This window comes from Nannobrachium achirus (assembly GCF_963921795.1).
Source record: "Nannobrachium achirus genome assembly, chromosome: 4".
In the NCBI taxonomy this organism is placed as follows: domain Eukaryota; kingdom Metazoa; phylum Chordata; class Actinopteri; order Myctophiformes; family Myctophidae; genus Nannobrachium; species Nannobrachium achirus.
This window is the reverse complement of record NC_137813.1, coordinates 28,068,600-28,092,366: the sequence shown is the minus strand read 5'-3', so window position 1 is coordinate 28,092,366 and position 23,767 is coordinate 28,068,600. Positions and strand designations below refer to the sequence as shown.

At 42.2% G+C, this 23,767-nt stretch overlaps 1 protein-coding gene across 2 annotated transcripts in view; it reads right to left on the bottom strand.

Moving 5' to 3' along the window:
• Window positions 1–1,366: 1,366 nt before the first annotated feature.
• The window catches only part of LOC308283768 (ubiquitin carboxyl-terminal hydrolase 22), a 59,525-nt gene continuing 37,124 nt past the window's right edge, over window positions 1,367–23,767 (bottom strand). For both annotated transcript variants that reach the window (XM_080724254.1, XM_080724255.1), the window contains 8 exons: window positions 17,010–17,169; window positions 13,768–13,873; window positions 11,433–11,591; window positions 8,289–8,415; window positions 5,912–6,003; window positions 4,815–4,877; window positions 4,118–4,267; window positions 1,367–3,317 (listed from right to left, as the gene is read on the bottom strand). In XM_080724254.1, coding sequence (XP_080580380.1) covers window positions 3,275–3,317; window positions 4,118–4,267; window positions 4,815–4,877; window positions 5,912–6,003; window positions 8,289–8,415; window positions 11,433–11,591; window positions 13,768–13,873; window positions 17,010–17,169 — 900 coding nt within the window. In that variant the 3' untranslated portion in view covers window positions 1,367–3,274. The remainder of the gene's footprint in view (window positions 3,318–4,117; window positions 4,268–4,814; window positions 4,878–5,911; window positions 6,004–8,288; window positions 8,416–11,432; window positions 11,592–13,767; window positions 13,874–17,009; window positions 17,170–23,767) is intronic.

The window sequence follows — 23,767 nt, the reverse complement described above, 5'->3', positions numbered from 1 at the left end:
ACAGTGACTACTCTTCACATTTAAGACAAGTGTGAAAAGGCTTATTATATAGTTTACTATATCTTCAAGCTTAACCGAGATATTGAATCTGAACATAAATGCATTCTTGGCCCATTTTATTCTAACTACTACCTTACTAATCAAACATGTATTGGTGTGCCTCGTTTCATCGTTCTAGTATCTTTCTTTGTGTTTGTTTTGAATACAAGATAAGTATTATTGCTGTCACACCGATACCTGGAAATACCTTTGGCTGTTTCATTAAACTAGATTGTTTCCTGTAAAGAATTAAGAACAAGTCTTATAAAACAATATTCATACATAAGCACAGATTGGCTGTTTGTAGGCAAAAACAAAGTAAATACGCTGTAAAATCCTGAGTGTTCATTTATCTCTGACTGTTCTCTCATCAGTTCCTGCTTAGCACCACTTGGTGGCACCACAGTAACATGCAGAATCCACAAAAGGTTCAAAATCACTCAGAAGATAAGTACAGTAGTTAGTGTGTTAGTGTACAGCTTTCAAGTTAAATTAACATAGGTCCTGTACGCTCGTTGGTCCCATCTGTTAACCAAATCCAACAGAACAATACTTGCATACAGTAAAAAGGAACTGAGACCATATACACTACAGAAACGAATTCAACCATGTTGGATTTATCAAATCAAGAGAAATGACAGCACACACATTGTAGTTTTGTTCTGAGTTTAATCACTGAAACGGACAATGAAGCCGTCCTCTTTCTTTTCGTTTCAGCTGCATCCCTGAATGTCCACCACAGTACATCAAAGCCTTGGTGCGACAATTCCAAGTGTTTTTTTTTCTTCTTCCTTTTAATATTCTACCATTATTTCCCTGTGGCTCAGGGTTCAAGAGGTTCAGCAGCAGACCCCCAGAGGATATGCATGTTTGTTTTCATTTACAGAGCAGCTAAACAACCGGGTGTTGTGGCATTACTTTGTGATAGGTAAAGGCCCTCTCATTTTATACATGAGTGAATAGATTTTGTTTCCATTAGTTCTTTTAATGCTTTTTTTTTTTTAAATACATACACAACCAGTGATATTCAAACATAAAACAGACCACAACACCCTGGTATGTATGTGTATCATCTAAAATCAAACTGTAGACAGCATACTGATTGAACAGAGCACTGGTTTACTGCACTGCAGAGAGAGGCGACAAACACCACAAGCCACACTGGTCTCCGCCAGCCACAGTTGCCATGGAGAAGTTAACACTGATGGATTCAGAGGCAAGCGGTGGCCACACAGTGCCCACATACGTGCAAATTGTTTTGCTGTCTTCAATACCTCCCCCCTTGACCCCCCTCCCCCTCATCGACAAAGTCAAATAATCAGTTAATTTAATTTGGAGTACAAATGTAATGTTTTCTACCCTCGGAGAGTAATGGGCCATCCACACCAAGCACGATAACTAAATATATAGTTTTAAAATTCGCTCCAACTCAAGTGGATTTCCACGTAATTATAACGGCAACATCAGTGTGGATGTTCACATATTTACCCTTATGGTGCTTGGTCCGGACGAAATAGATAAACTAAGACCAAGGACTTGGGCTACTGTACCCAGTACCAAAATCAAGGTCAATGGGAAAAACAGTGAAGCCTAATATATTTTGTCAAATGACGCGGCAATACAGCGAAACATGAATTGGGCTTAAGACAGAAACGATGGGTCTTCTGGAGGCCTGAAGGCATTACTGAGGGTGAGTTTAAGATTCATGGGAGCCCCATCACATGCTGTGTTGCTATGGGGGGGCTTCAGTTTGCACAGAGCATTCAAAGTGTTTATTTTTTATATTTATGAGAACGGTCTGCTGCGTTCTCACAAGTACAGGACCTTTATCCTAAAGCCTGAGTAATACTTAAGTTGTGCAACAGTGTAGGGCACCAAAAATAGCAGAAAAAAACTCAAAACTCAATGTGTTGTGCGGTGACACACGCTTGAGCTTTCAGATTGTCTACTTTCGGTGCACAACACTGGCAGACACCTAAGTATAACTCGGCCTTAAAGGCCGTGCATACAGTGTCTTTTGTCAGAATGCCCCGAGGAAGCCCGCAGCTCACATTCAACATAACAGTTCATCAACAGCTAACAAGTGAGCCAATTTAATAACCATATTATCTTTATACTGACAACTTCACAAGAATGCAAGAATAATACGTCCCCCCCAAAAAAACTTTTTTTTCTGTACCAGGACAACACAATGGGACATATGAATGCACTGCAACGAAAAGAAAACAAAAATCTAGGACATGGACACCGAAACGGTAAACAAAATTCAAAATCTTGCTAAAAAAATAGAAATTCCCTGCCCTCGACTCAAGACGTAAAAAAATGAACAAAGATCAACATAAGACAATAATGGAACACGGGCACGCTCAGGTCCAAGTCTGTTTAGTTTCCATGGCAGCGCTTCCTCTGCAACTGGCATAGATAAGCGTCTCCAAGCTCTCCCATGTTTCCTTGTCCTCTTAAAAAATAGATGTATACTAGATTCATACAGTATTTTATAACTAAATTCACAAATGATAAGAATCATAATCATACCTGTTACAAAAAATGTCCTTGCAAAGTTTATAACACCTTGATTTCGTCTTTACGTTTTTTATCCTTTTTTTTTTTTCTTTTTCCTTTTGCATTCAGTTCCGTATGCATATGACGACCAACAGTCCCCCATCATGATAAGTTAAATGCTTGGTCATTTGAAACAAGAGCACCATGGGAGAGAAATGTGTGAGAGTTGCGTGTAGGGAGGGGGGCAGAAACAAAGATCAGAATACTGTCAAAATCCAGATGTGCCCAATCCAGAGGACCGTCAGTCATACGCTTAGACTCCACCCCCCTGTAGCGGATGGAGAGAGACAGGAAGAAAAAGAGAGAGAGAGAGTGAAAGTGAACCCCTCCCACACACACTTCACTGTACATGCCTGGAACCGAAGACGCCCAACTCTTTCTCTTTCCCTCCTCTTACTCCGTTCAGTTTTGTCAAGTAGATGCCGAAAAGTAGCTCAGTGCTTCGTTGTTGTTTGTTTTTGAATGGTTGCATGATTTCACCAGTCTGTTTATTCTCATGGAGCTCACCGTCCTGAGGTGGATGGGTGGGCAGAGACTAGGAGGGCTCAGACCGGTGGAAGTCAAAGAGAGTTTCAAGTAGGTTTGTGTGTATTGTTGTCTCATCCCCGAGTCGCTTGGGATTCTTTCTCGCGGTGAGCGTTGGTTCTCTGCGGTCACCGGTCGCTGGGTGAGGCTACTCATATTCAAGAAACTGTTTGTGATAGAATAACAGATACCTACAAAGAAGAAGAAGAAGAAAAGCTACTTAGAATTGTTTTATTTTTATGGTACATTTTTATGATTTGTCTCACAATTTAGTTATTATGCCAATTCCCCCATCCAGTCCCTGTCACTGCTGACCTCTTGGGGAGTATTTAAACAACCACGTGTCTCCTCCAATTCATGGGTTGCATTTGTAGTCCTAAACCGGCCATATTGAGGACCAACACAGGTGTTCAATTTGTCTGATTGGCATAGAACCAATGTTCTAGGTTAATCAAAACACCTGTGTTGGTCCTCAAAATGGCGGTGTAGGACTACAATGCCCAAAGACAGGTAGTGTATGGCAGTGGTTCTCAACCTTTTCAGGCCGTGATCCCCGAAATAATCATATTTGAATTGGGGATCCCGGCACCATGACGAGCACTAAGAGTTGAGGAATTTTATATAACACCGTTTTATTGTGAAAATAGCATGTAGATCGGCTATTTTCACAATTTCTGCCTCTAATATTTGACAATTTGGCCAATGTTAAATTTGTCATTTCAGAGTTATTAACAAAATCAATAACCAAAGACAATGCATAGCTATTTTTTCCAGGACCTTCCAGGACCCTTGATCAATTCCAAAACTTTTCCAGAACTGAAAAATATTTTTCTAATTTCAAAATATTTCCAGGAATTTCATGACCGTGGGAACCCTGTGAAGATTCAGACCACAGTCTCCACAGTGACAGGCGGTAACTTCACCCCCGCGCCACCCAGTGTTTTATTATGCCTCAACATCAACTGTCTTTATTATTGCTGTGTCATCTTACCCTTCGCTATCCAGGACGTCCTTGATACTGGCCTTGGTGATGATGGCGTCATCACATTTGAACCACTGGTCCTTGTGCTGGCGGATGAAGCTGGTGTAGTGGCCACTTTCCAGTGTGCCTTGATGGTTCACCACCGCAAACAAGGAATACCTGACGATGCAAAACATGGAGGGTGGTTATGGTTTTCTTTACACGAGAAGAACGTTAAAAACAAACAACAACAACAATCCTGGACTACTTATTTCTATCATTGTCACAAGCGAGGTTCAAAAGTCCACACAGAGGAGAGGGGGGAAGAATGCAACGGTAATAATCTGCAAGCAACATGCCAAGTGCAAGGCAAGTCCCAAAGTAATACACATGGGCCAATGCCATGATCAATGTTATTAGACTGCAAAACCCTGGTAAATGTCCTGGAAAATTAAAGCCATTGTAAAAAGTGCCATGCTGGAGGAAAACTAAGCAGCTTTTAATGCACTTTAAATTGATTTCGTTTGGAGAAAGCACAGCAGGATGGCTCCAGGTCATTAGTGGGTGCAAAGATTGAAACAATTATTAAAGAATCAATCAAGAAGGGTGTTATTACTGTGATGTAAAAAAAAAAAAAAAAAAGAATCTTAATTGCTGACAATGGAGCTGTGATTATATTATCGTCACATTATCATGAGCACTAACGGATGTGTCTCAAGGTACTTACTTATTGTCGTTGTTTAAAACATCTACCGTCTGTTGATACTGCCCATTCATTCTGCTCTCTTTACTGTGGGAGACAAGGTTAGAAATATATAAAACCACATGACCATAAACAACCCCATTACCAATGCTAAATAGCTATACAAAAGGCATTACAGCAGCACACATGTGCCACTAGGTGGCAGGAGTGTGTTATCTCTGACACCTGTACAGGCAGCTGAATGGACGCTACAGTACATGCAGGGGTGGGGCAGCTTTGCTACACACTCAGCTGACAGCCAACATTTGGTGTGCGTTTGGTTACTCTAGTGAGGAGCATCATTTCATGCGTGCTCCCGTGCGTACTGTATAACTACTAGGGCATTCACCAAATATTAGAATATTCGAACATTCGAATATCAAAGTCACTATTCGATGTTGTTCACCGAAGTCGAATATTTGCTTATTTTATTTTATTGTTTACTCCTTAAAAAATATATAGTTTATAAAGCTTGGCTAGATAGGAAGTCATAAGAATGATTTGTCAATACCCCTGGTGGATGAATTTGTTAATGCTCTATACCAGGGGTTCTCAAACCTTTTTAGGCCGTGACCCACAAATTAAAACATATTTGAACTGGAGACCCCCACCCTGACAAGCACTTGGAATTGTAGGTATTACATTTAATGTGACTCGGTTCCGCAGATAAATATTGTGAAAATAGCAGATCTACATGCTCACAACGCCTCGCGTTGCGAGGCGTTGTGAGCATATAGATCAGCTATTTTCACAATGTTCGCCCCTTGCTTGCTTAATATTTGACAGTTTGGCCAGTCCTGTCGAATATTCCACTATTTGAATACTTTGAGGTCAAATAATTCGAATACTAAAAATGCCCTTGTGAATGCCCTAATACATACACACATGAAAGGAACGAGTACAAAACATGAAATTGTGCAGAGACGCATTTATACTGGGCAACCAAAACCTAGGATTAGAGGTTAACTGGGGAAATATTCTGTCAGCAGGCGGACTTTGAACGTACATAGCTTACATGTGTTTCTAGGTGCTGGGTAGAAGAAAAAAACAACAACATTTAACATCCGTCAACGGCAGCTCACCTGGAGGCCATGAAGGGGGTCATGTCCAATTCTAGAGGGAAGGAGACGTAGGTAGTGATCTTCCGCCGCAGTTTAGCTGAGTGCTCAAAACGCTGGAGGGAGACAGACAGAGAGAGAGGATGACAGACCTTTTAATTGTACTGTACATAATCTCTCCGTTTTGGATTGGATTTTATTTGCTTTGGCAATGTAAACCCACATTTTCTCATGCCAGTCATCAATTAGATTCATCTTAATTTGGAATGAAAATAAAATAGGCTTATGTTGTCGATTTAACTCCCCAACGCTGCAATGTTGTGTGGACAGAGAGTGAAAGGGAGGTGAAATGGCCGTAGTGGACAGTTAGGCAGGGCAGCTGCCCCCAGGCCAGGCCACTGTCGTTTTTGTGTTGGAGTGTTGTGAGGGAAGCATGTTCAAGCTAAAAGGGGGGATTACAAATTGCACTTTAAGCTTTTCTTGGCTGAATTTGCCTGTCGGTACTGAGGCAGTGGGCACCATTGCACATAGAAAGCAGTCAACATAGAAATATTTTCCTCCTCCAGAAACCTTACCATGTTCCCTCAAATTACAATAAAGGATTGAGAGACGCGGAGATGCACCTCGTTGACCCTTGTCGTTAACTCAACACATTCAGACAGCGAAAGACAAGACGCTAACAGGCATGGATCAATCTAAAGACGATGCACTCACAGCCTGTTCCCATGAATATCATTAATAGATTATAGGATCCCAATACCGTATGATAAATAAAACATGGGACAACGGAATACTGCGGAATATGCGCCCTATCCCATGAGAGGCATGTGAGAGAAGGGCTGCGACTGTAATAGTCCTTGGACCAGCAAAGGGAATTATGGGACACGGGTGGGTAGGGTTTTCCGATTAATCGATTTTTAATCGAAATCGGGATTTTTTCCTTTGGACGATTTAAAAAATAAGAAATCGTAAAATCGATTTTCACTTTAATTAGGGTAATTTTTACTCATTGGAGCCTTGCACGGGGCAAAAAGTGCACAGCCCGGTCCTCCTAAAGCAGGACGACAAGGTCCGACACCAAATTAATACTACAGTACTTTATCTCTGATGTGTAATTTCTTTGATGCACGTGCAGCGCACGTCAGACTGGGCAGGGCTCACCACATTAGATTTAGCTATTTGGCTATATTAAAAATTTAAAAAATAAAACAATAATAAAAAAAATCATGTCCTTGCATTTTTTAAATGAAAGCAACATAGTTGAAACAATGTATTATTCTTTTACCAAAAAATCGAAATCAGAATCGAAAATCGACTTTTCTGAGAAATAAATCGAGATTTTATTTTTAGGCCACATCGAACAACCCTACGGGTGGGTGGAACACCTTGCATCTCCAAGACATTATGTTACAGCAGGGGTCTTCAACAGAGGATCCGGGACCACTAGGCGGCCCCCCTGTTACTACAGGGGGGCCTGCCAAAAATCTTTGTGTGTTAGGATAATTATTTTAAATTAACAACTTGAACCCTCCTATTCTGAGGAGAACTTTAGCCAAAAATAGCAGATCTAGAAGCTTTCAAGCCACTTAGCCACTTTCAAAAGAAATCAATTGACTAACTATATTAAGCTCACAAACGCGTTGCATGGCGACTAGGGCTGTCACGATTATGACATTTTGACTATTATTTGTCATTCAAATAATTGCGATTAACGATTTAATTGTGTTTTTGTCGTTGACAATTACATTTCTGTTTGGCTTTTAGGCTTTTGAGTTGCACATGGTAGATATGACACATAACCTTATACAAAGAAATTCCTGACATATTTGACAACTTTATACTTAAAAAAGAACATTGATAGTGGAAATAGCCGATCTACAAGCTCACAACGCGTTGTGAGCTTGTAGATCTGCTATTTCCACTATTTTTTACTTTAAAAAAATATATATGAACATTTTTCAACATGGAAACGATTATGACGATTATGAAAAAAAATCACGGTTATGTCAAAAGAAAATCACGATTAGACGATTATGTAATAATTGTGACAGCCCTAAGACGCGTTGTGAGCTTGTAGATCTGCTATTTCCACTATTTTTTACTTTAAATCACGATTAGACGATTATGTAATAATTGTGACAGCCCTAATGGCGACGCATTGTGAGCTTGTAGATTGGCTATTTTTGCAACTTTGGTGTGACACCTTTAGTATAAAGAAGTAGGGCATTAAGTTACGAAAATGAAATATGGATATACAAGGTTTCTGCCTGACAGCAACCATGTACTGTATGCACATGCATAGACAGGCAACACACATAATATTCTTGGAGCATCAAATTGTAGCTGTTGGCGGACCAATCATGTGAACCAGCAGTGTAGGTGGTGGGTGTGACTCACTCACTTTTAGATGGAAACACGCTACGATGGGGAGCTTCTTCATAGTCAGCTGTTTGGTGGACTCCTGGTAACTATGGCAACCACCGCATTTGATTTTGGCACTGCTGCCTAGATGCTCAGGCCGTGTAAACCTGCAGCGTGAGGGGAGGAGAGACAGAGGGCGGGAGGGAGAGAGAGAGAGAGCGTTAGTGAGTGAGGTGGGAGACAGAGGGCTGTCGCACACCGAAAATAACCGATAGACAAGCTCACACAACATGTCGTGGTGTGAAGCGTTGTGAGCTGATAGATTTTCTATTTTCGGCGCATGACAGACATAGGATGGAATATAAATTAAGTGTTCCCCTGAAATTAAGAGACGAATGAATTCATGTCATGTGTATAGGAGCCACCCGCACCGGTGTGACACGAGTGAGTGTTAGAATGTAATCGGAAGTGTCTGGCGACAGTCTGAGCCTGCCTGCTGCCGCTGGTGCACTCGACTCACTCACGCCGTCCGTTTGTCTCTCGGTGCACCCAACCAACCCACAGCCATGCTGGTGATACCAGCGCCTCTATCACCACGGCAACAGCACCCATCAGTCCTGCCTGTGCCTTTAAGAGACGTGCTGCAGCAACTAAGGGGTGTGCGAGGGGGCTGCAGCAAAAAAGAAAAAAAGTATGGTGGAAAAGGGAGGTGGAAAGTGAGGGCACCAAGGTAGGGGTAGGGGTGGGGGGCTGGGGCGTAGATTACGGATGGAGAGGGAATGAAATGAGATAAGGACGAAAGGGAAAGAGATTGCAAACACGAAGAGGTGGAGGGAGAAAGCGGGAGAGGTCACACCTGCATCTTCCAACCAGAGGATGTTAGGAGATGAGATCCAGGGATAACAGAAAAGAATGGAGGAATAATATATAACATATTCAACCAGAAGAGGAGGCCTTTTGAGGCCGTGAGAGTGTGAGAGTGAAAGAGAGAGAGAGAATTGACAGTGCGTGGAGACCTCTTTGTCCGAACACATAACAGTGCTGGCCAAGATGATTCCCATTCATACAGCAGCACAATCCAATTACCAATGCTACTGTGCATATCAGTGGTTTATGGCTCAGGGGGATCCCCAGCTAAATGACATCACAGATGACAACATGGTATAGAATTGCTCGACTCATTGATACTACGTAAAAACACATAGTTTTTTGGCAGAGACAGAAAGACGACGAAACGAAGAGGTATAAGTGGAGGACAAGACTTGAGGAGAGACAACATTTAGATTACTGTAATGGCCTTTTTGTTGTAATTTCCCAAAACGACTATTGGAAAGCTCCAGTTCATTCACAATAATGCAGCCTGAGTGCTCACTGGGACAAGAAAAGCTAAGCATATTAATCCTATACTTGCAGTTCTTTGGCTCCCTGTACGATACAGAATTTATCATACATTTATTCGCGCTACTTACTTTTTACAACGCTTTAAATGGTCCAACTCTTAAATACACTTGATAATTCACCTCAGAGAATTCTGATTGGTTTAAACTTTATATAGTGCCAATAATAGTGCCAATAAACCAATCAGAAATCTCAGATCATCATCCTAACTGTATCTAAAATAACATCTAAGTCTGTAATGTATGGAATGCATGCACTACTAAAAACTAGGGATGTGAAATAAAATCGGAAATCGACGCGTCGATCGACTCACGCTCACCGCGACTCAAAAAGTACGAGTCGAAAAGTCGAAAAATATATATATTTTTTTTATTTTTCAAAAGTTTTTCCCCCAAAAAAGGTTTTAATCGTTCAAAAACGTTATAAGCGTTAATGTTTTCCATATGTGAGAGGACCGTGTGTGTGTGTGTGTGTGTCTGTCTGTGTCGGAGACGAGTGCATGCCGCCTGCATGTGTTGTGCATTCGCATGCATGCGGCGCTAGTCAGGTCCGCGGACTACTGGTTGAGAAACACTGCTGGACCGTGCTGATGTGCGCGTCATAGCAGTGCGCGCTGACTTGCCTGACTGTATCTCTATGGACTGGATGCTTTTGTTTACCTCCTGCCTCTGCATGCACGCTTGACACGAAAGCTCGCTTGTTAATGGCAGCGTCGCCGTTGTGTGCGATGATCACAAACCACAGTACTCGTCGTTAACGTTAATGCGACACACCGGGGATATATGAGAGCGAGCGGTCAGCGCTCCCGCACGTTCCATGGACTTATTGTCACTCCGCTTCTAGTCTCTAGAGAACAGACTCCATGCTAACAAGGAAGAGCAATTATGTATTATCATTATTATTAGGGCTTTGATGCAAGTTCTGATGGGTGCAGCATACGTTGTGTTGTTTAAAGTAATGCGCCGTTGTGCTGCTCTCCTCTCAGCTGCTGCTTAGCGAAAAAAAAAGTGAAAAAAGTCGATCGACGCGTCGATTTTCGGCCGCGACGCGTCGATTCGCCAATAATGCGTCGATTAACATCCCTACTAAAAACCATGTAATACTTCCTAAGGTTAACACATATGGTGCCAACCCCGAGTTTCCCGAGTTTGTATTGGTACCACCGCTGTGCCAACCCCGAGTTTCCCGAGTTTGGGCCGTTTTTGAAAAAAAAAAAAAAAAAAAAAAAATTGGGACCTCCAGAAATGTGTTAGGCATGATCGCGATCGCGAAATTGCATGTTTAACCCACATACCAACCCATTCTTTCAAACATGGCAGCCATGTTTGTTTACATCTGAAGAAAACATAATGGCTGATAAATCATGAATGCCTGAACGGATTTCCAAGCGGATTCTTTTGTTTGAAAGCTGTGAACAGTGGGCACACACGTGGTGCATCATCTAGGCATGGGCGTGCACGATCCGTGCACTATAAATTACATGGAAGTCTATGGAGACCATGGCATCGCGGGACATTGAAGAGAAAAAATCATGGCACCAAAAAAGTTAATATGAGCATAAAAGCAATATTTTAAATAGTTTTTATGAGCACATGCATTTTACATGCACACATGGACAAATGACATCAACTTGTGACTGCAGTTGTCCCTATTGCGTGAAAGATGAACTAAGTTGTTTTTAATAAAATAAAAATAAAAAAGAGTTATAGAGGGCAATTATAATGTATATTAAGGTATATAAGGCTTATTAGGGATCTTTTTAATGGGTCAAGTTGTGGTTGTTTACCTGCGCAGGCAGTCTGTGAGTGTGGTGGACCCCGAGAGGTGGCTCTCTCCGTTGACCGTGCTGCCGTCCCCTCCGGGGCTGAGGGGCCAGAAGGGTGTGGACGAGCCCGGCAGGTCCAGGCTGATATCCCAGAACGGGTCTATCGTTGTGGAAACGCCACTAGAGAAAAGGGGAGGGGAGACAGAAAGGGTAAAAAGGTTTACAAAGGCGTGCACACAGGCACACACAGGCACACACAGGCACACACACACACACACACACACACACACACACACACACACGATCTAGGGATGGGACGATATGAAAATGTCATCATGATTATTGTGACAAAAGAAATCGCGATTTGCAATATTGTTGCAATAATCAAAATCCATTATCCTGGGGCGGAACATTATCGGCCATTTTTTGGGGGGCAAAGACATTTGAAAGAGAGTGGGAAAAAAAGACTGTATCAAGTACCTTTTACCTTCACCTTTTAGTTTACTAATTATAGAGGGTTTAAGTGGTACCGGATATGCAGCTCGGCAAATAAAAGGTGAATTGATCCCAGTGCATGATGGAGGACGATATCACGATAAACCTTTTTTTTATTACGATAAACGATAATATCTCTTATCGTCCCATCCCTATGACGCTCCCATTGTTATTTATATTAGATTAACCTCCAAAGGTGACATTTCGAGCGTCTAGCAGCGCTTCCCCAGACGGTGACCATAATAAGCATGGTTATGTGGTAGAAATAATGTAGCATGTGTGCTTGCTCGTGTGTCACGCATTAGCAATCATGAGGAAAGGATGATGACAGAGGCAGTAATACATAGGATTAAATGCATACTGCCTCCCTCTGCATTCAGATGGTGTTTATGTTTGAGGCCGGAAAAGAAAGAGCGTGCGTCTGCACATAATACGCACTGTTCTTCAATTTGCAATTCAATGAAGAGCTCTCATGCAACACCAGCTTTCATTAGATCAGTGGTTCTCAAACTTTTTCCATGTCATGGATCCCCAAATTAACTTGGCCGCAGACACCCATCAGAAAGTATTTTGAACAAGGGACCGCCATACAAGATTTGTGCAGTTAAAATGTTTTTATAATATTAAACAATTCTACATTTTTCAGGATTCTTTGAAAATAGCCGATCTACAAGCTTATGTGTGGCATTATAGATCTGCTATTTCCAAATAGCCAATGTATATAGGTTTAAAGTCAAGGTCAAAAGGATGTTGATGCAATATTAATTAATTCTACTGAGGACCCCCTGGAACCCCTTTAAGGATGCCTGGGGGTTCCAAGAACCCACTTTGATAACCACTGGATTAGGATGAGTCATGGTACTGTAGTTCCTAGAGCTACCAGCAGGTGGCCAGTGATGGCATGGGAACGTTGGATGTCACGAGAACCAGCCCTGCTGCATGGACCCCACTGTGAGCTCTGATACCTTTTTCTCAAGGAACTGTGGGATGAACACTCCATCTTCCAGGCTTGACCCTTAAATATCCTGCAGCCAACATTAATTATGCATCGTCTTGATTCACCATTCCACACTGGTAAAAATCGGTCCACTTAGGCCCACACATTAAAATCCTCTGTGTTCATTTATCAATTTTTAATTAATCCAAACCAAAACGGGACTTTAAAAAGGTAGCTGTAAGACCTTCTCACACGGTAAATTCCTCACAGTTAATTTATCAAATTTGTAACTCTGAGAGGCCTCACATGTTTTATACACTTTGACCAATGTGTCCAAGGTAAACAATGCCAACACCGTTTCATATTAATAGTTCAATGGGCTTTGCTGGCTGCATTAACATCATGTGCCAAGTAGGAAAGAAGATTCTTCTGCTTCTTGGTTTGCCAGGTAGCCAGGGCAAGATGCTTTTTCAGTTCAGTGCAGTGTGCTAGTGCTAATATGACAGGACAGCTCTACGGGGCAGGCAGGCTGCTGTCTAGACAAACCCCCCTTCCAGCAGTTCCACGGGGACCAGCCCTTTAAATAAGAGCGTTGGAGAGAAGAGGACACAGGCAGTGGCTCCAGTCCACCGACTCCGGGAGGAGGGGTGGTGGTCACCACAAAGATCAACCCACCGCAGCACAACAAGAGGACAAGGAGAGTGGTGTGGAGGAATGGAGGGATGGATAGATAGGTGAAAAAAAGAGAGAGAAAGCGAACTAGGGCACAGGAAGTTCTGTGCTGCTCGGTGAAGCTTAATAGGCATCCAATATAAAATAAGCTGAATAGGCATCCAATATAAAATATGGGCCTTTATTTCAGCCACCCCAGGCATTTCCCCCCACCCACCCACCCACACACCCACACGTGGAATGCACACTTACTGGCAAACTTGACAAGTGACATCTGATTGCAGGCCCCCAGTGAAGATTTGGTCAATGATGCAGTTACAGTGGTTTGGATTGTTGGCCTTCTTCCCATTGTCGTCTCCTGGTGAGCAGAGAGTAGACACGCACACACACAGGTAGAAATACACACCAGTAACACACTCAATTAAACAGACAACCTCGTTAGCACCTCTGTAAGAGTCTCTCTCTCACAACACACACTTTCTGATTCCCTTCCAATTCCCCTGCAGTGGAGTCTGTCTGGCACTTCTAAACTCCAGCGGACTCTCATCCAATCAGTTCAGGTCTTACTGCAGGGTGTGCGGGTGAGTCAGCCTGCTCCCGTGCTGCAGCAGGGCCAATGCCAATTGACATTCCCCACACTGCCTGCTTGCTGTCCCCTTGGTACACACTGTTGTCAGTCTCCTTCAGTGCGTTTCCAGCTGATGCAAGGTGCATTAAGAATACGAGTTCCATCATGTATCCAATCAAATCTGCCGTGTGTCACAGTCACCATGAAACATTTTCTAGGTTTCCCTTGCAATTTATTGTGTGTAGGTGTATGTATAGTATACATTACATATAGTACATACACACACACACATACTCTGTCTCATACACATACGGTATATACTGTATACAGACACAGTGTACTATTGAAGTATTTGTGTGGTTTGACACCAGCTAACGCTCTTATTTCCTTAGGGAAAAGTCTTGCTCTGACGGTGACAGTGACACCCCGTTGCTCACATGCAGCAGCCCTGATTTTCACTCGTAGTTTGTGGGTCTTGTCACGGTGTCAACTTCCTGAAGATGATAAATTTGCAGAGCTTCTGCCAACGGTTTTGATGGACAAACACGAGAAGGCGTTCTGGTACAAAATCCAATTAATATTGCACATCCTCTTTCAACCTCTCCCTAGCGCGATGTGGCTTGACTTCCTTCAGTACTGGCCCAAACAGCACTTAAAAAATACAAAAATAAACGTGTATTCAATTGTTATATTTTATTAAATTAACTATAGCATCCATATTCTCAGCATGGCATAATAGGTGAAGAGATTTGGGGGGACCCCGGTCAATGAAGTAAATAGGGCTTAAGTGGAACTTGCTGTGACCATTCAGTGTTAGCTCTTTAGCGTATTCAGATTGGTCCACTGCTATGTTCTTCCTAGAGAAAATATTGCTTTAGCTTGAGCCGATGATTGGTCACTTCCATCTCGGGCTCACCTTAACGCTAATCACTTTCTAAGCGTGGGGAGGCTCACGGTAGCTGACAGAGTACAGCATCTTGCAATTAGCTCTATTGACGACCCGCCCACTCAGCATCCCCCGGGTGCTGAAGTCCCGTTTTGAAGGGGAAAATCCTACTATAAGCCTATAGAGTTAGCACAGAAATCGCAAATTTAATGCAATTTCCGAATAGTAAAGTATAAAATATGGCTAGCATGATCAAGAACACAAGATAGTAAACGGCACAAAGCATTATAATTTACTTTACCCTTTAATTACCCTTCTAAATTGAAGTCAGCACCCGGGGGATACTGAGAAACGGAAGTAGGTGGGCGGGCCGTGAATAGGGCTAATGGGCCTGGTGTACAAGATACGCTACACCACTAAGATACCCATGTACCTGACAAAGTACCTCCAAAACATCAAGGATGTTCACAATTACAACATCAGAGGCACAGCTCCAACCAGATTTGGCACAAAAAAAAGGGTAAAATGCGTTCTCCTGCTATGCCGCTAAAATGTGGAACGCCCTACCGAAGGCCTTAAAAGGAGTGTAAATCCCTACCTTCCTTTAACAACGGCACTAAAAGGCCACTTAAGAGGCGGCTGCTACTCAAAAAAAAAAGAAAAAAAATTGTGTTTTACAACTTTTTCTGATGATATCTTCTGCATAATACTGTGTTCTATCCGTCTGTCATTCAATGTTATATGAGTAAACCTCTTAAGCCCCAGGGGGGTCCAGGGGAAAAATCCGCCTAAAATGTATGCCCAAATTGGAACAATTGTGGACACAAACCTACAATGATTGTGGCTACTCTTGACCCCCCAAATGTCAGCTAACCCCTGAAAATTCACAAATGCAGTGTAAAACATCACATTTCTCTTACCAGATTGTCCTGCTGTGATCATTTAGCTAGGAAAAGATGATTGAAAAAGACCTCCGCCTATGGAAATTTTGCCTTCTGAATAGTGAATGAGCCTCAAGACCTCATTGAAAACATATGGTGAATAGAGAAATTGTTCACCAAGGTGTCATCAATTGATAGGCAAAATTGTATGAATATATTCCAAACTATGTAAACTCTACAGATGTTTTAGTGAGAGTAGTGCTGTAATATTAGTAATGTTAAAGTATAGGGTGAAAAATGATAAAAACGAGTAACAATAAGTAGTAATAATACTGTAATAGGAGTAATGTATGGATGAAAAGTACAATGGCAGATGATTACTATGCTGTAGGACCACTGTAACAATAATCAACAAAGAAATTGTAGTTTGATTTGGTCTCTATTGATTTATTGACATTTATTGACAGCTGTTCAGAGGTCAACACCTTTTGCCCCCGCCGGCGGGGGCAATGGGGTTCAAGAGGTTAAAAAAAGGATCTCAACTGAAACAAGCCATAGGCTTTTTTTGGGTGCATCCTTTTAGTTGACCTTGTACCAGTGAACTGTACAGTCATGAAACTGTACCTTTTCTTCAATCAATCAATCAATCAATCAATCAATCAATCAATCAATGCTCTCTATGGCAGTGGTTTTCAACCCTTTTCATATTAAGGCCCATTATTTATTCGCCACTTGAGCCACAGACCGTCTCTCAGACCCAAAACCCCAAAAGATTTTGTCCACAATTCCATGCTGCAGCTATGCATGTTGGTGGCAGAGGAAAGATAACAGGCAAACGTTGATCAAAATAACAATTCATCTACATTGAATTGTGTAGACTTCTTGTAAATTAAGTAATGCAGATGTTTAACAATAATTTTACTCTTGAGAGACTAAAATGAAACCAAATGGACCAGGTTTACTTTTACGTTCTCACGAGTTAAAGATCTATAAGGGTCCATTTGGTTTCAATTTATGCTCTCAAGAGTTAAAGATAAGGGTCCAGTTTGGTTACCAACTCTCCATCATAATAGCTGGGGACCACCTGGAACCCCCTCAAGGACCACTGGTGGTCCCCGGACCAACCATTTTGAAGGGGTAAATGCAGGAGGAAACTTACGGGTGGTGTCCCCTTTGCAGTGCCGATGCAGCACGTCCAGCGCCGCGATGAGGAACTCGTGGGCGTCCTGCTGCTCATAGCCCGCTAGGTGGCGTGCATGGGTCCACACCAGGTGCAGCAGCCGGAAGGGAATGTGGGGCGAACGGTGGCCCGAGTAGAACTGGAGGGAAACAAGCCAGGGAGAGAGAGCGAGAGAGAGGTGAATGGTAGAACAGAGTGATGAGAGAGAGGTGGGTTAGCCTATTTTTCCCCAGGTGTTACTGGTAACAGTGGCTTTCATTATTGCCGTCAGTCTCACTTCACTCAATTCTAGGCCTAAATGGGTTAATACACAACTCCTTTACTACTATGGCTTGAATGCGTTCCCCCCCCCAAAAAAAAAGAAAAAGAAAAACAGATCCACGAGCTCAACTCTACACGATGCGATGCTTGCAGCTATTTTTGGCGCAGGACATCATCATACAACCAAGTATAAATCAGGCTTTATAACCAGCTAAAGGCTTGCCAATTTTTTATTTATTTCTTTGCAGGAGGAGAACGCAAGGGAATGGAGCAAGAGCATCCATCTGTAGCACCTGAAGAGTATTCAGGTTGCCATGGCAATGAGAATGAGTGACAATTCAGGTCAGGGTCGGGAGATGTGCAGAGGAGACAAGCAGAGCGGAGGAGCTGGGTGCTAATGCTCCTGCGCTGCACCCAGGGGTGTCACACCAAATTCTGGGCCCTGGGTACAAGGATTCACTCACATTTTGTGCTTTAACTATTGGAAAAATAGCAGATCTACAAACTGACAGCGTGGCACCGCTGCAAGCTTGTAGATCTGCTATTTTTGAAAAATCTTAAATATTTCAAATCCTTCTTTTTTTTTTTGAAAAAAATATGTTTCTATGTCAGTGGTGCTCAAACTTCATGTGAAGGGCCGCCAAAATTATATGTATTTGGCCCACAGACACTCCATCTCAAAATATTTAGTTCCAGGGGACCCCCCCCCCAGAAGCTAAATTTGAGTCACAAATGTTTGCTTAAATAAGATTTGCACACATTTTCACGACTTTTCAAAAATGGCAGATCTACAAGCTTGCAGCGTGCTGTGAGCTTGTATATTATTTTTCAATAGCTAAAGTATAAAATAATTAAGGCCCCTCCACCTTGGGCCCTAGTAACTCAGTCCCACTCCGCCCCCCCCCCCCCCCCCCCTTGTGACGCCCCTGCCTGCGCTGCACCAGCCAGCCACAGCCCATTAGCAGGAGAGCACATTCAATTCTGTCACCCTTGAGCGCAGGCACGCGCAAGCGCATGTCTCGAGCACGCGCACGCACACACCTTTAATCGCCGCAATTCTCTGCCAAGTTTGATTGTTAGGGAAACCCACACTGACTTGTCAATCCTGGAGCTTACAGACTCTTTGGTCCTGTGCACCGGTTCGAAGAAAGCTGACATACCAAAGACACTGTAAGACGGGGGAGAGAGTAGCTGATCAAAGTGGGCCACATCTCATCCACCATGAAAGGGGTGTGTGTGTGTGTGTGTGTGTGTGTGTGTGTGTGTGTGTGTGGGGGGGGGTATTAATATACTTGTGAGGGCCAAATGTTCCCACAAGTATACATTGAGAACTAATTTCCTGGTCCTCACAAGATAACTTGACATTTTTATGGTAAAAGAAAGAAGAAGAGTGTTGGGTCTATGAGTAGGAACATGTTCAAGGTGGGATTAGGATTAGACATCCATTAGACATTAGAGATGAGGTTAACGTTAGGGGTTGGGGTTGTAGTTATGCCAGCCTAATTATTTGTGCGCTGGTGTCACACAGACCATGTCATTTCAGCATCAGAGTTATGGATTAAAAAATATATAAACACGCAAAAATGCATTCATAAATAAAATATCTGTGCTAAAGGAAAGGGTTAATGTCCTCAAGTACAGTAACACAAACGAGAGAGTGTGTGTGTGTGTGTGTGTGTGTGTGTGGGGGGGGGGGGGGGTGGACATAACGTATGGGATCACAAACAAGCAAGTCCATTAGAACAGGTGCTGTAACCGAGTGTTGGCACACAAGGCATAGCGCTGTGGACAGGCTCGGTGATTAAAACCACCATGTTTGTTTGTCGTTTGGGAAGGCAGAATAGCCGACGCATTCTGCAAAGACTCTTTGATGGCGTCCTAGGAATGACCCCGACGTTGTCCACCCCAGCCAAGAGCTGAACACTCAATAAATGACTGGCTGCTTGGATGATGGAGGGTAAATGACTGCGGTTCAGCCAGTTGAGACAGGAGTGGAGCCGTGGGGTGACTGATCAGTGTGAGCTCAGGCCATCACTGATGATTCAACACATTACTGCACAACACGCCCTCTCCCTCCCTCCCATATACTGTACACTATATCGTCGTTGTCGGGTGGAAACCTTGTATGTCCAAAACCGTTTGTTTTGTACCTATCATTTTTTTAAATGATTTAAATTAGTGAAAACTGTAGTAGAAATATTTATAGAGTAACAAATGTGTGTATATTGTTTTCCTTCCATTCAATCTCATTGAATGAACGGTCAACCAGCCTTCAAAGTGCACATGCTAATTCAACTCAACTGTCAATCTAACAGCTGACATCCATGGACTGTGACTTCTACTTCTCCTCTGTGTCAGCATAAAACCTGTACTAAGTGAACCTATACATGGTCATTGCAACTTAACCAGTCAGCCTTATTATATACTGTATGGTACTAGTATAGCTGTTTAGATTCTCTCTCCATCTAGGGAGAGCACCTTGGTGTATAAGAGGTGTCCCATATGACACTTCAGGGAGTCTTCTGCCCGACAGGGCAAAGCTCTGGCCAGCAGGCCAGAGCTCTCTGATGCTGATAATGCTGTTTCTCTGATGCTGAATCTTCTTCAATAAATGGTTGACTTCACCCTGACTGGATATTAATATTTTTCTATCATAATTGGCGAGCCAGCCAGGAGCAATATTTCATCTTTCACCATAGATGGATACTTGCTCAAAAGAACCGGGGGTGAAGATACTTTTTTGGGAAAGGAGATTTTTGGAAAGCAGACCCAGAGAAAGCCACCACCACCATGAAGGAAAAGAGGAGACAACGACAGAAGCAACTTGCAAGCTATGCAAAATCAACAAGAACTGACTTTCATCAAATCTACAAGAATGGAACCTCGCGGATCGATCTATTCTGTGAAGACAGCTCCAACATCATGGACAGAGGGAAGCTTGCTGTTCACTAACAAGGAAAGCAAGCCTACCACCAAATCACACAGATTGACAGCAGAGGTGACGGAATCGACACCACGTCGAACAACAACAGACTTTTGCCACAGCAGGATACCAAGCCAAGGAGACACACATGCGGTGTGAGAGCCACTGGACGCTGGACCCCACCAGCCCAGTGGAGATTGCTGTAGCAGGGACATTAACCTCCACATGCCATAAGCCAAATGAAGACGGAGAGAAGAGCCATGAAGACTACAACAACTATATGTTTGGTATTAAGCTGAGTAATTTATATAGGAATAACATTTAGGGAAAAAATAGGACCACAATTAAGTTCTCTTTTAGACATAATTATTAAACATCTAACAAGTCCTATAGATTTGCCTTCTGACGTCAGACGGAGTTACGCAGCAGATGTAAGACGTCTTGGGATTTGTTCCTTTTTATCTCTGTCATGAATAAGATCATAATTGTTGGAAAATGTTTCACCTGAGAAATTCAGGTTAAACAGAATATTAGCTAAAAGTTGATATCTAAAATATGAGTCAACAAGGCATTTGCCACTAATGTGAGAATATTTGGTTTTATGGTCTAAACTCTGCTCTTTCAACATTGAAGAGTGGGCAGCTCCGGGAACGTGGTGACTGTCAAGGAAAACGCTTGAGTCAGACGGGAGTACATGCTGGCTCTTGATTTTGTAAAACAGAGTTTCAAAGTACAAACAAATATAGATTTCACATTTACTAAATTCTAGAAATGTTTCTGTTGAAAACACTTGTACGTGAGGACAAAATTCCATGTGGCAAGATTCCATGTAGCGAATTGCACTATTGCAATTCCACGTGATGCTATGTTTAATTCAGACAACCCTTAAGAACGAGAGAAACCTCTCAAACCCAAACAAGCAGATCTACTATTCTGTAAGGTATAGCTCAACATGTAATTGTCTGAAATGTCTATTGATTTGGCACTCTATAAATCTCCTGTCATATGTAAATGAATAGACTATTCATTCACAAAAAAAAAAGTGTGGAATGTAGTAGAAATATTTATAGAGTAACAAATGTGTGTATATTGTTTTCCTTCCATTCAATCTCATTGAATGAACGGTCAACCAGCCTTCAAAGTGCACATGCTAATTCAACTCAACTGTCAATCTAACAGCTGACATCCATGGACTGTGACTTCTACTTCTCCTCTGTGTCAGCATAAAACCTGTACTAAGTGAACCTATACATGGTCATTGCAACTTAACCAGTCAGCCTTATTATATACTGTATGGTACTAGTATAGCTGTTTAGATTCTCTCTCCATCTAGGGAGAGCACCTTGGTGTATAAGAGGTGTCCCATATGACACTTCAGGGAGTCTTCTGCCCGACAGGGCAAAGCTCTGGCCAGCAGGCCAGAGCTCTCTGATGCTGATAATGCTGTTTCTCTGATGCTGAATCTTCTTCAATAAATGGTTGACTTCACCCTGACTACATGCGGTGTGAGAGCCACTGAACTGGAGCCCCCCAGCCCAGTGGAGATCCAACAGAAGCAGAGACATTAACCACCACAGGCCATAAGCCAAATGAAGATGGGCAGATGGAGGACAACGCCATGAAGACTACAACAATTATATGTTTGATATGAAGCTGAGTAATTTATATAGGAATAATATTAGCTAAAAGTTGAGATCTAAAATATGAGTCAACAAGGCATTTGCCACTAATGTAAGAATATTTGGTTTTATAGTCTAAACTCTGTTGTTTCAACATTGAAGAGTTGTCAGGCAGCTCCGGGAACGTGGTGACTGTCAAGGAAAACGCTTGAGTCAGACGGGAGTACATGCGGGCTCTTGATTTTGTAAAACAGAGTTTCAAAGTACAAACAAATATAGATTCACATTTACTAAATTCTAACTTTCTCATATCTCAGCGGAAAAGTTCTGTTTAAGAAAAGAAAAAAACAGTACCTGTGTAACTCAGGGTGCTATTTAATTATAGCTTCACGGGGGAACCGTGGTAGACTAGAAATACCTTGCATGATAGAAGGTGTTTGCCGTATAGAACTCGGACGTGTAATACCTTAAGTCAAAGGTGTTAGCCGTGGAACGCGGACGTATAGCTATTTAACATATAGCTATCATGTGGAAATCATGAATTAATTATTTAAATTGCTATATCAACATGTAATTGTCTGAAAGGTCTATTGATTTGGCACTCTATAAATATCCTGTTGTATGTAAATGAATAGAGTATTCATTCACAAAAAAAAAGGATGGAATGTGGTAGTAATATTTATAGTGTAACAAATAAGTGTACTGTATGTAGTCTACAAGAAAATCTCACTAGGCTACTACATTTAGATGTACCTGCTGCTGTCAATCTAACAGCTGACAACCATGGACTGTGACCTCCACTTCTCCTCTGTGTCAGCATAAAACCTGTACTAAGTGATACTATACATGGTCATTGCAACTTAACCAGTCAGCCTTATTATAAACTGTATGGTACTAGTATAGATGCTTAGATTCTATCTCCGTCTAGGGAGAGCACTTTGGTGTATAAAAGGTGTCCCATATGACACTTCAGGAGGAGTTCTGCCCAACAGGGCAAAGCTCTGGCCAGCAGGCCAGAGCTCTCTATGCTGTGTATGCTGTATGCTGTTTCTCTGATGCTGATGAATCTTCTTCAATAAATGGTTGACTTCACCCTGACTGGATATTAATATTTTTCTATCACAAAACAGCCTCGCAGGTGCGAGGCGTTGTGTGCTTGTAGATCAGCCGTTTTCACTACTTTTGTGCGATGGCCTGGTATGATGAAGCAGGGCTTTACTTTGCGAAAAAATGTACACATTTGAAACTTGGAGATACGAGGTTTCTGCCCGACCGTGACGATATTTATTATGTCGTTGCTGTCAGGCAGAAACCTTGTATCTTCAGGTTTTCAATTTCAAAATGTTGTTTTCTTTTTTGCAAATGAATGCCAATCTTCATCATACAAGAGTGTCACACAAAAGCAGTGAAAATAGCCAATCTAAAAGTGCCCAGTGCAATGCATCGCAACACAGTGTGAGCTTGATTTTCTTTTATAACAAAAGGTTTTGGATATACAGGTTTACTGCCCAACAACGACAATATTTACATATATGTACCTACTACCAATGTATGTATATACAGTGTGTGTGTACACATATACACACTCATGTACATACACATACGCACGCGGAAGTGAGAGGGTAAGCGAGAGGAGAGAAAGCGAGGCAGTGTGGGAGTAAAAGGCAGCCATTACATAATACATCCACTGAGTTTGTTGCATTACATGTTTTTTGGAGCAAGCGAGTGAGAAGAGGAAAGTGTTCAAATAGAATCATTTACACTCCCACGTGCATGAACTGATATATCAAGGACATGAGGGCAAGAGGCTGACAGCCTTCCAATTCCAACCAAAACGCTGGGATGTTTGTATGAGTTCTTAGTTGACCATTATAGTTCAACAAAATTAAATCTTCTCATTCTTCCATTCTTTCCTTCCAGGCATATTTTTCTTC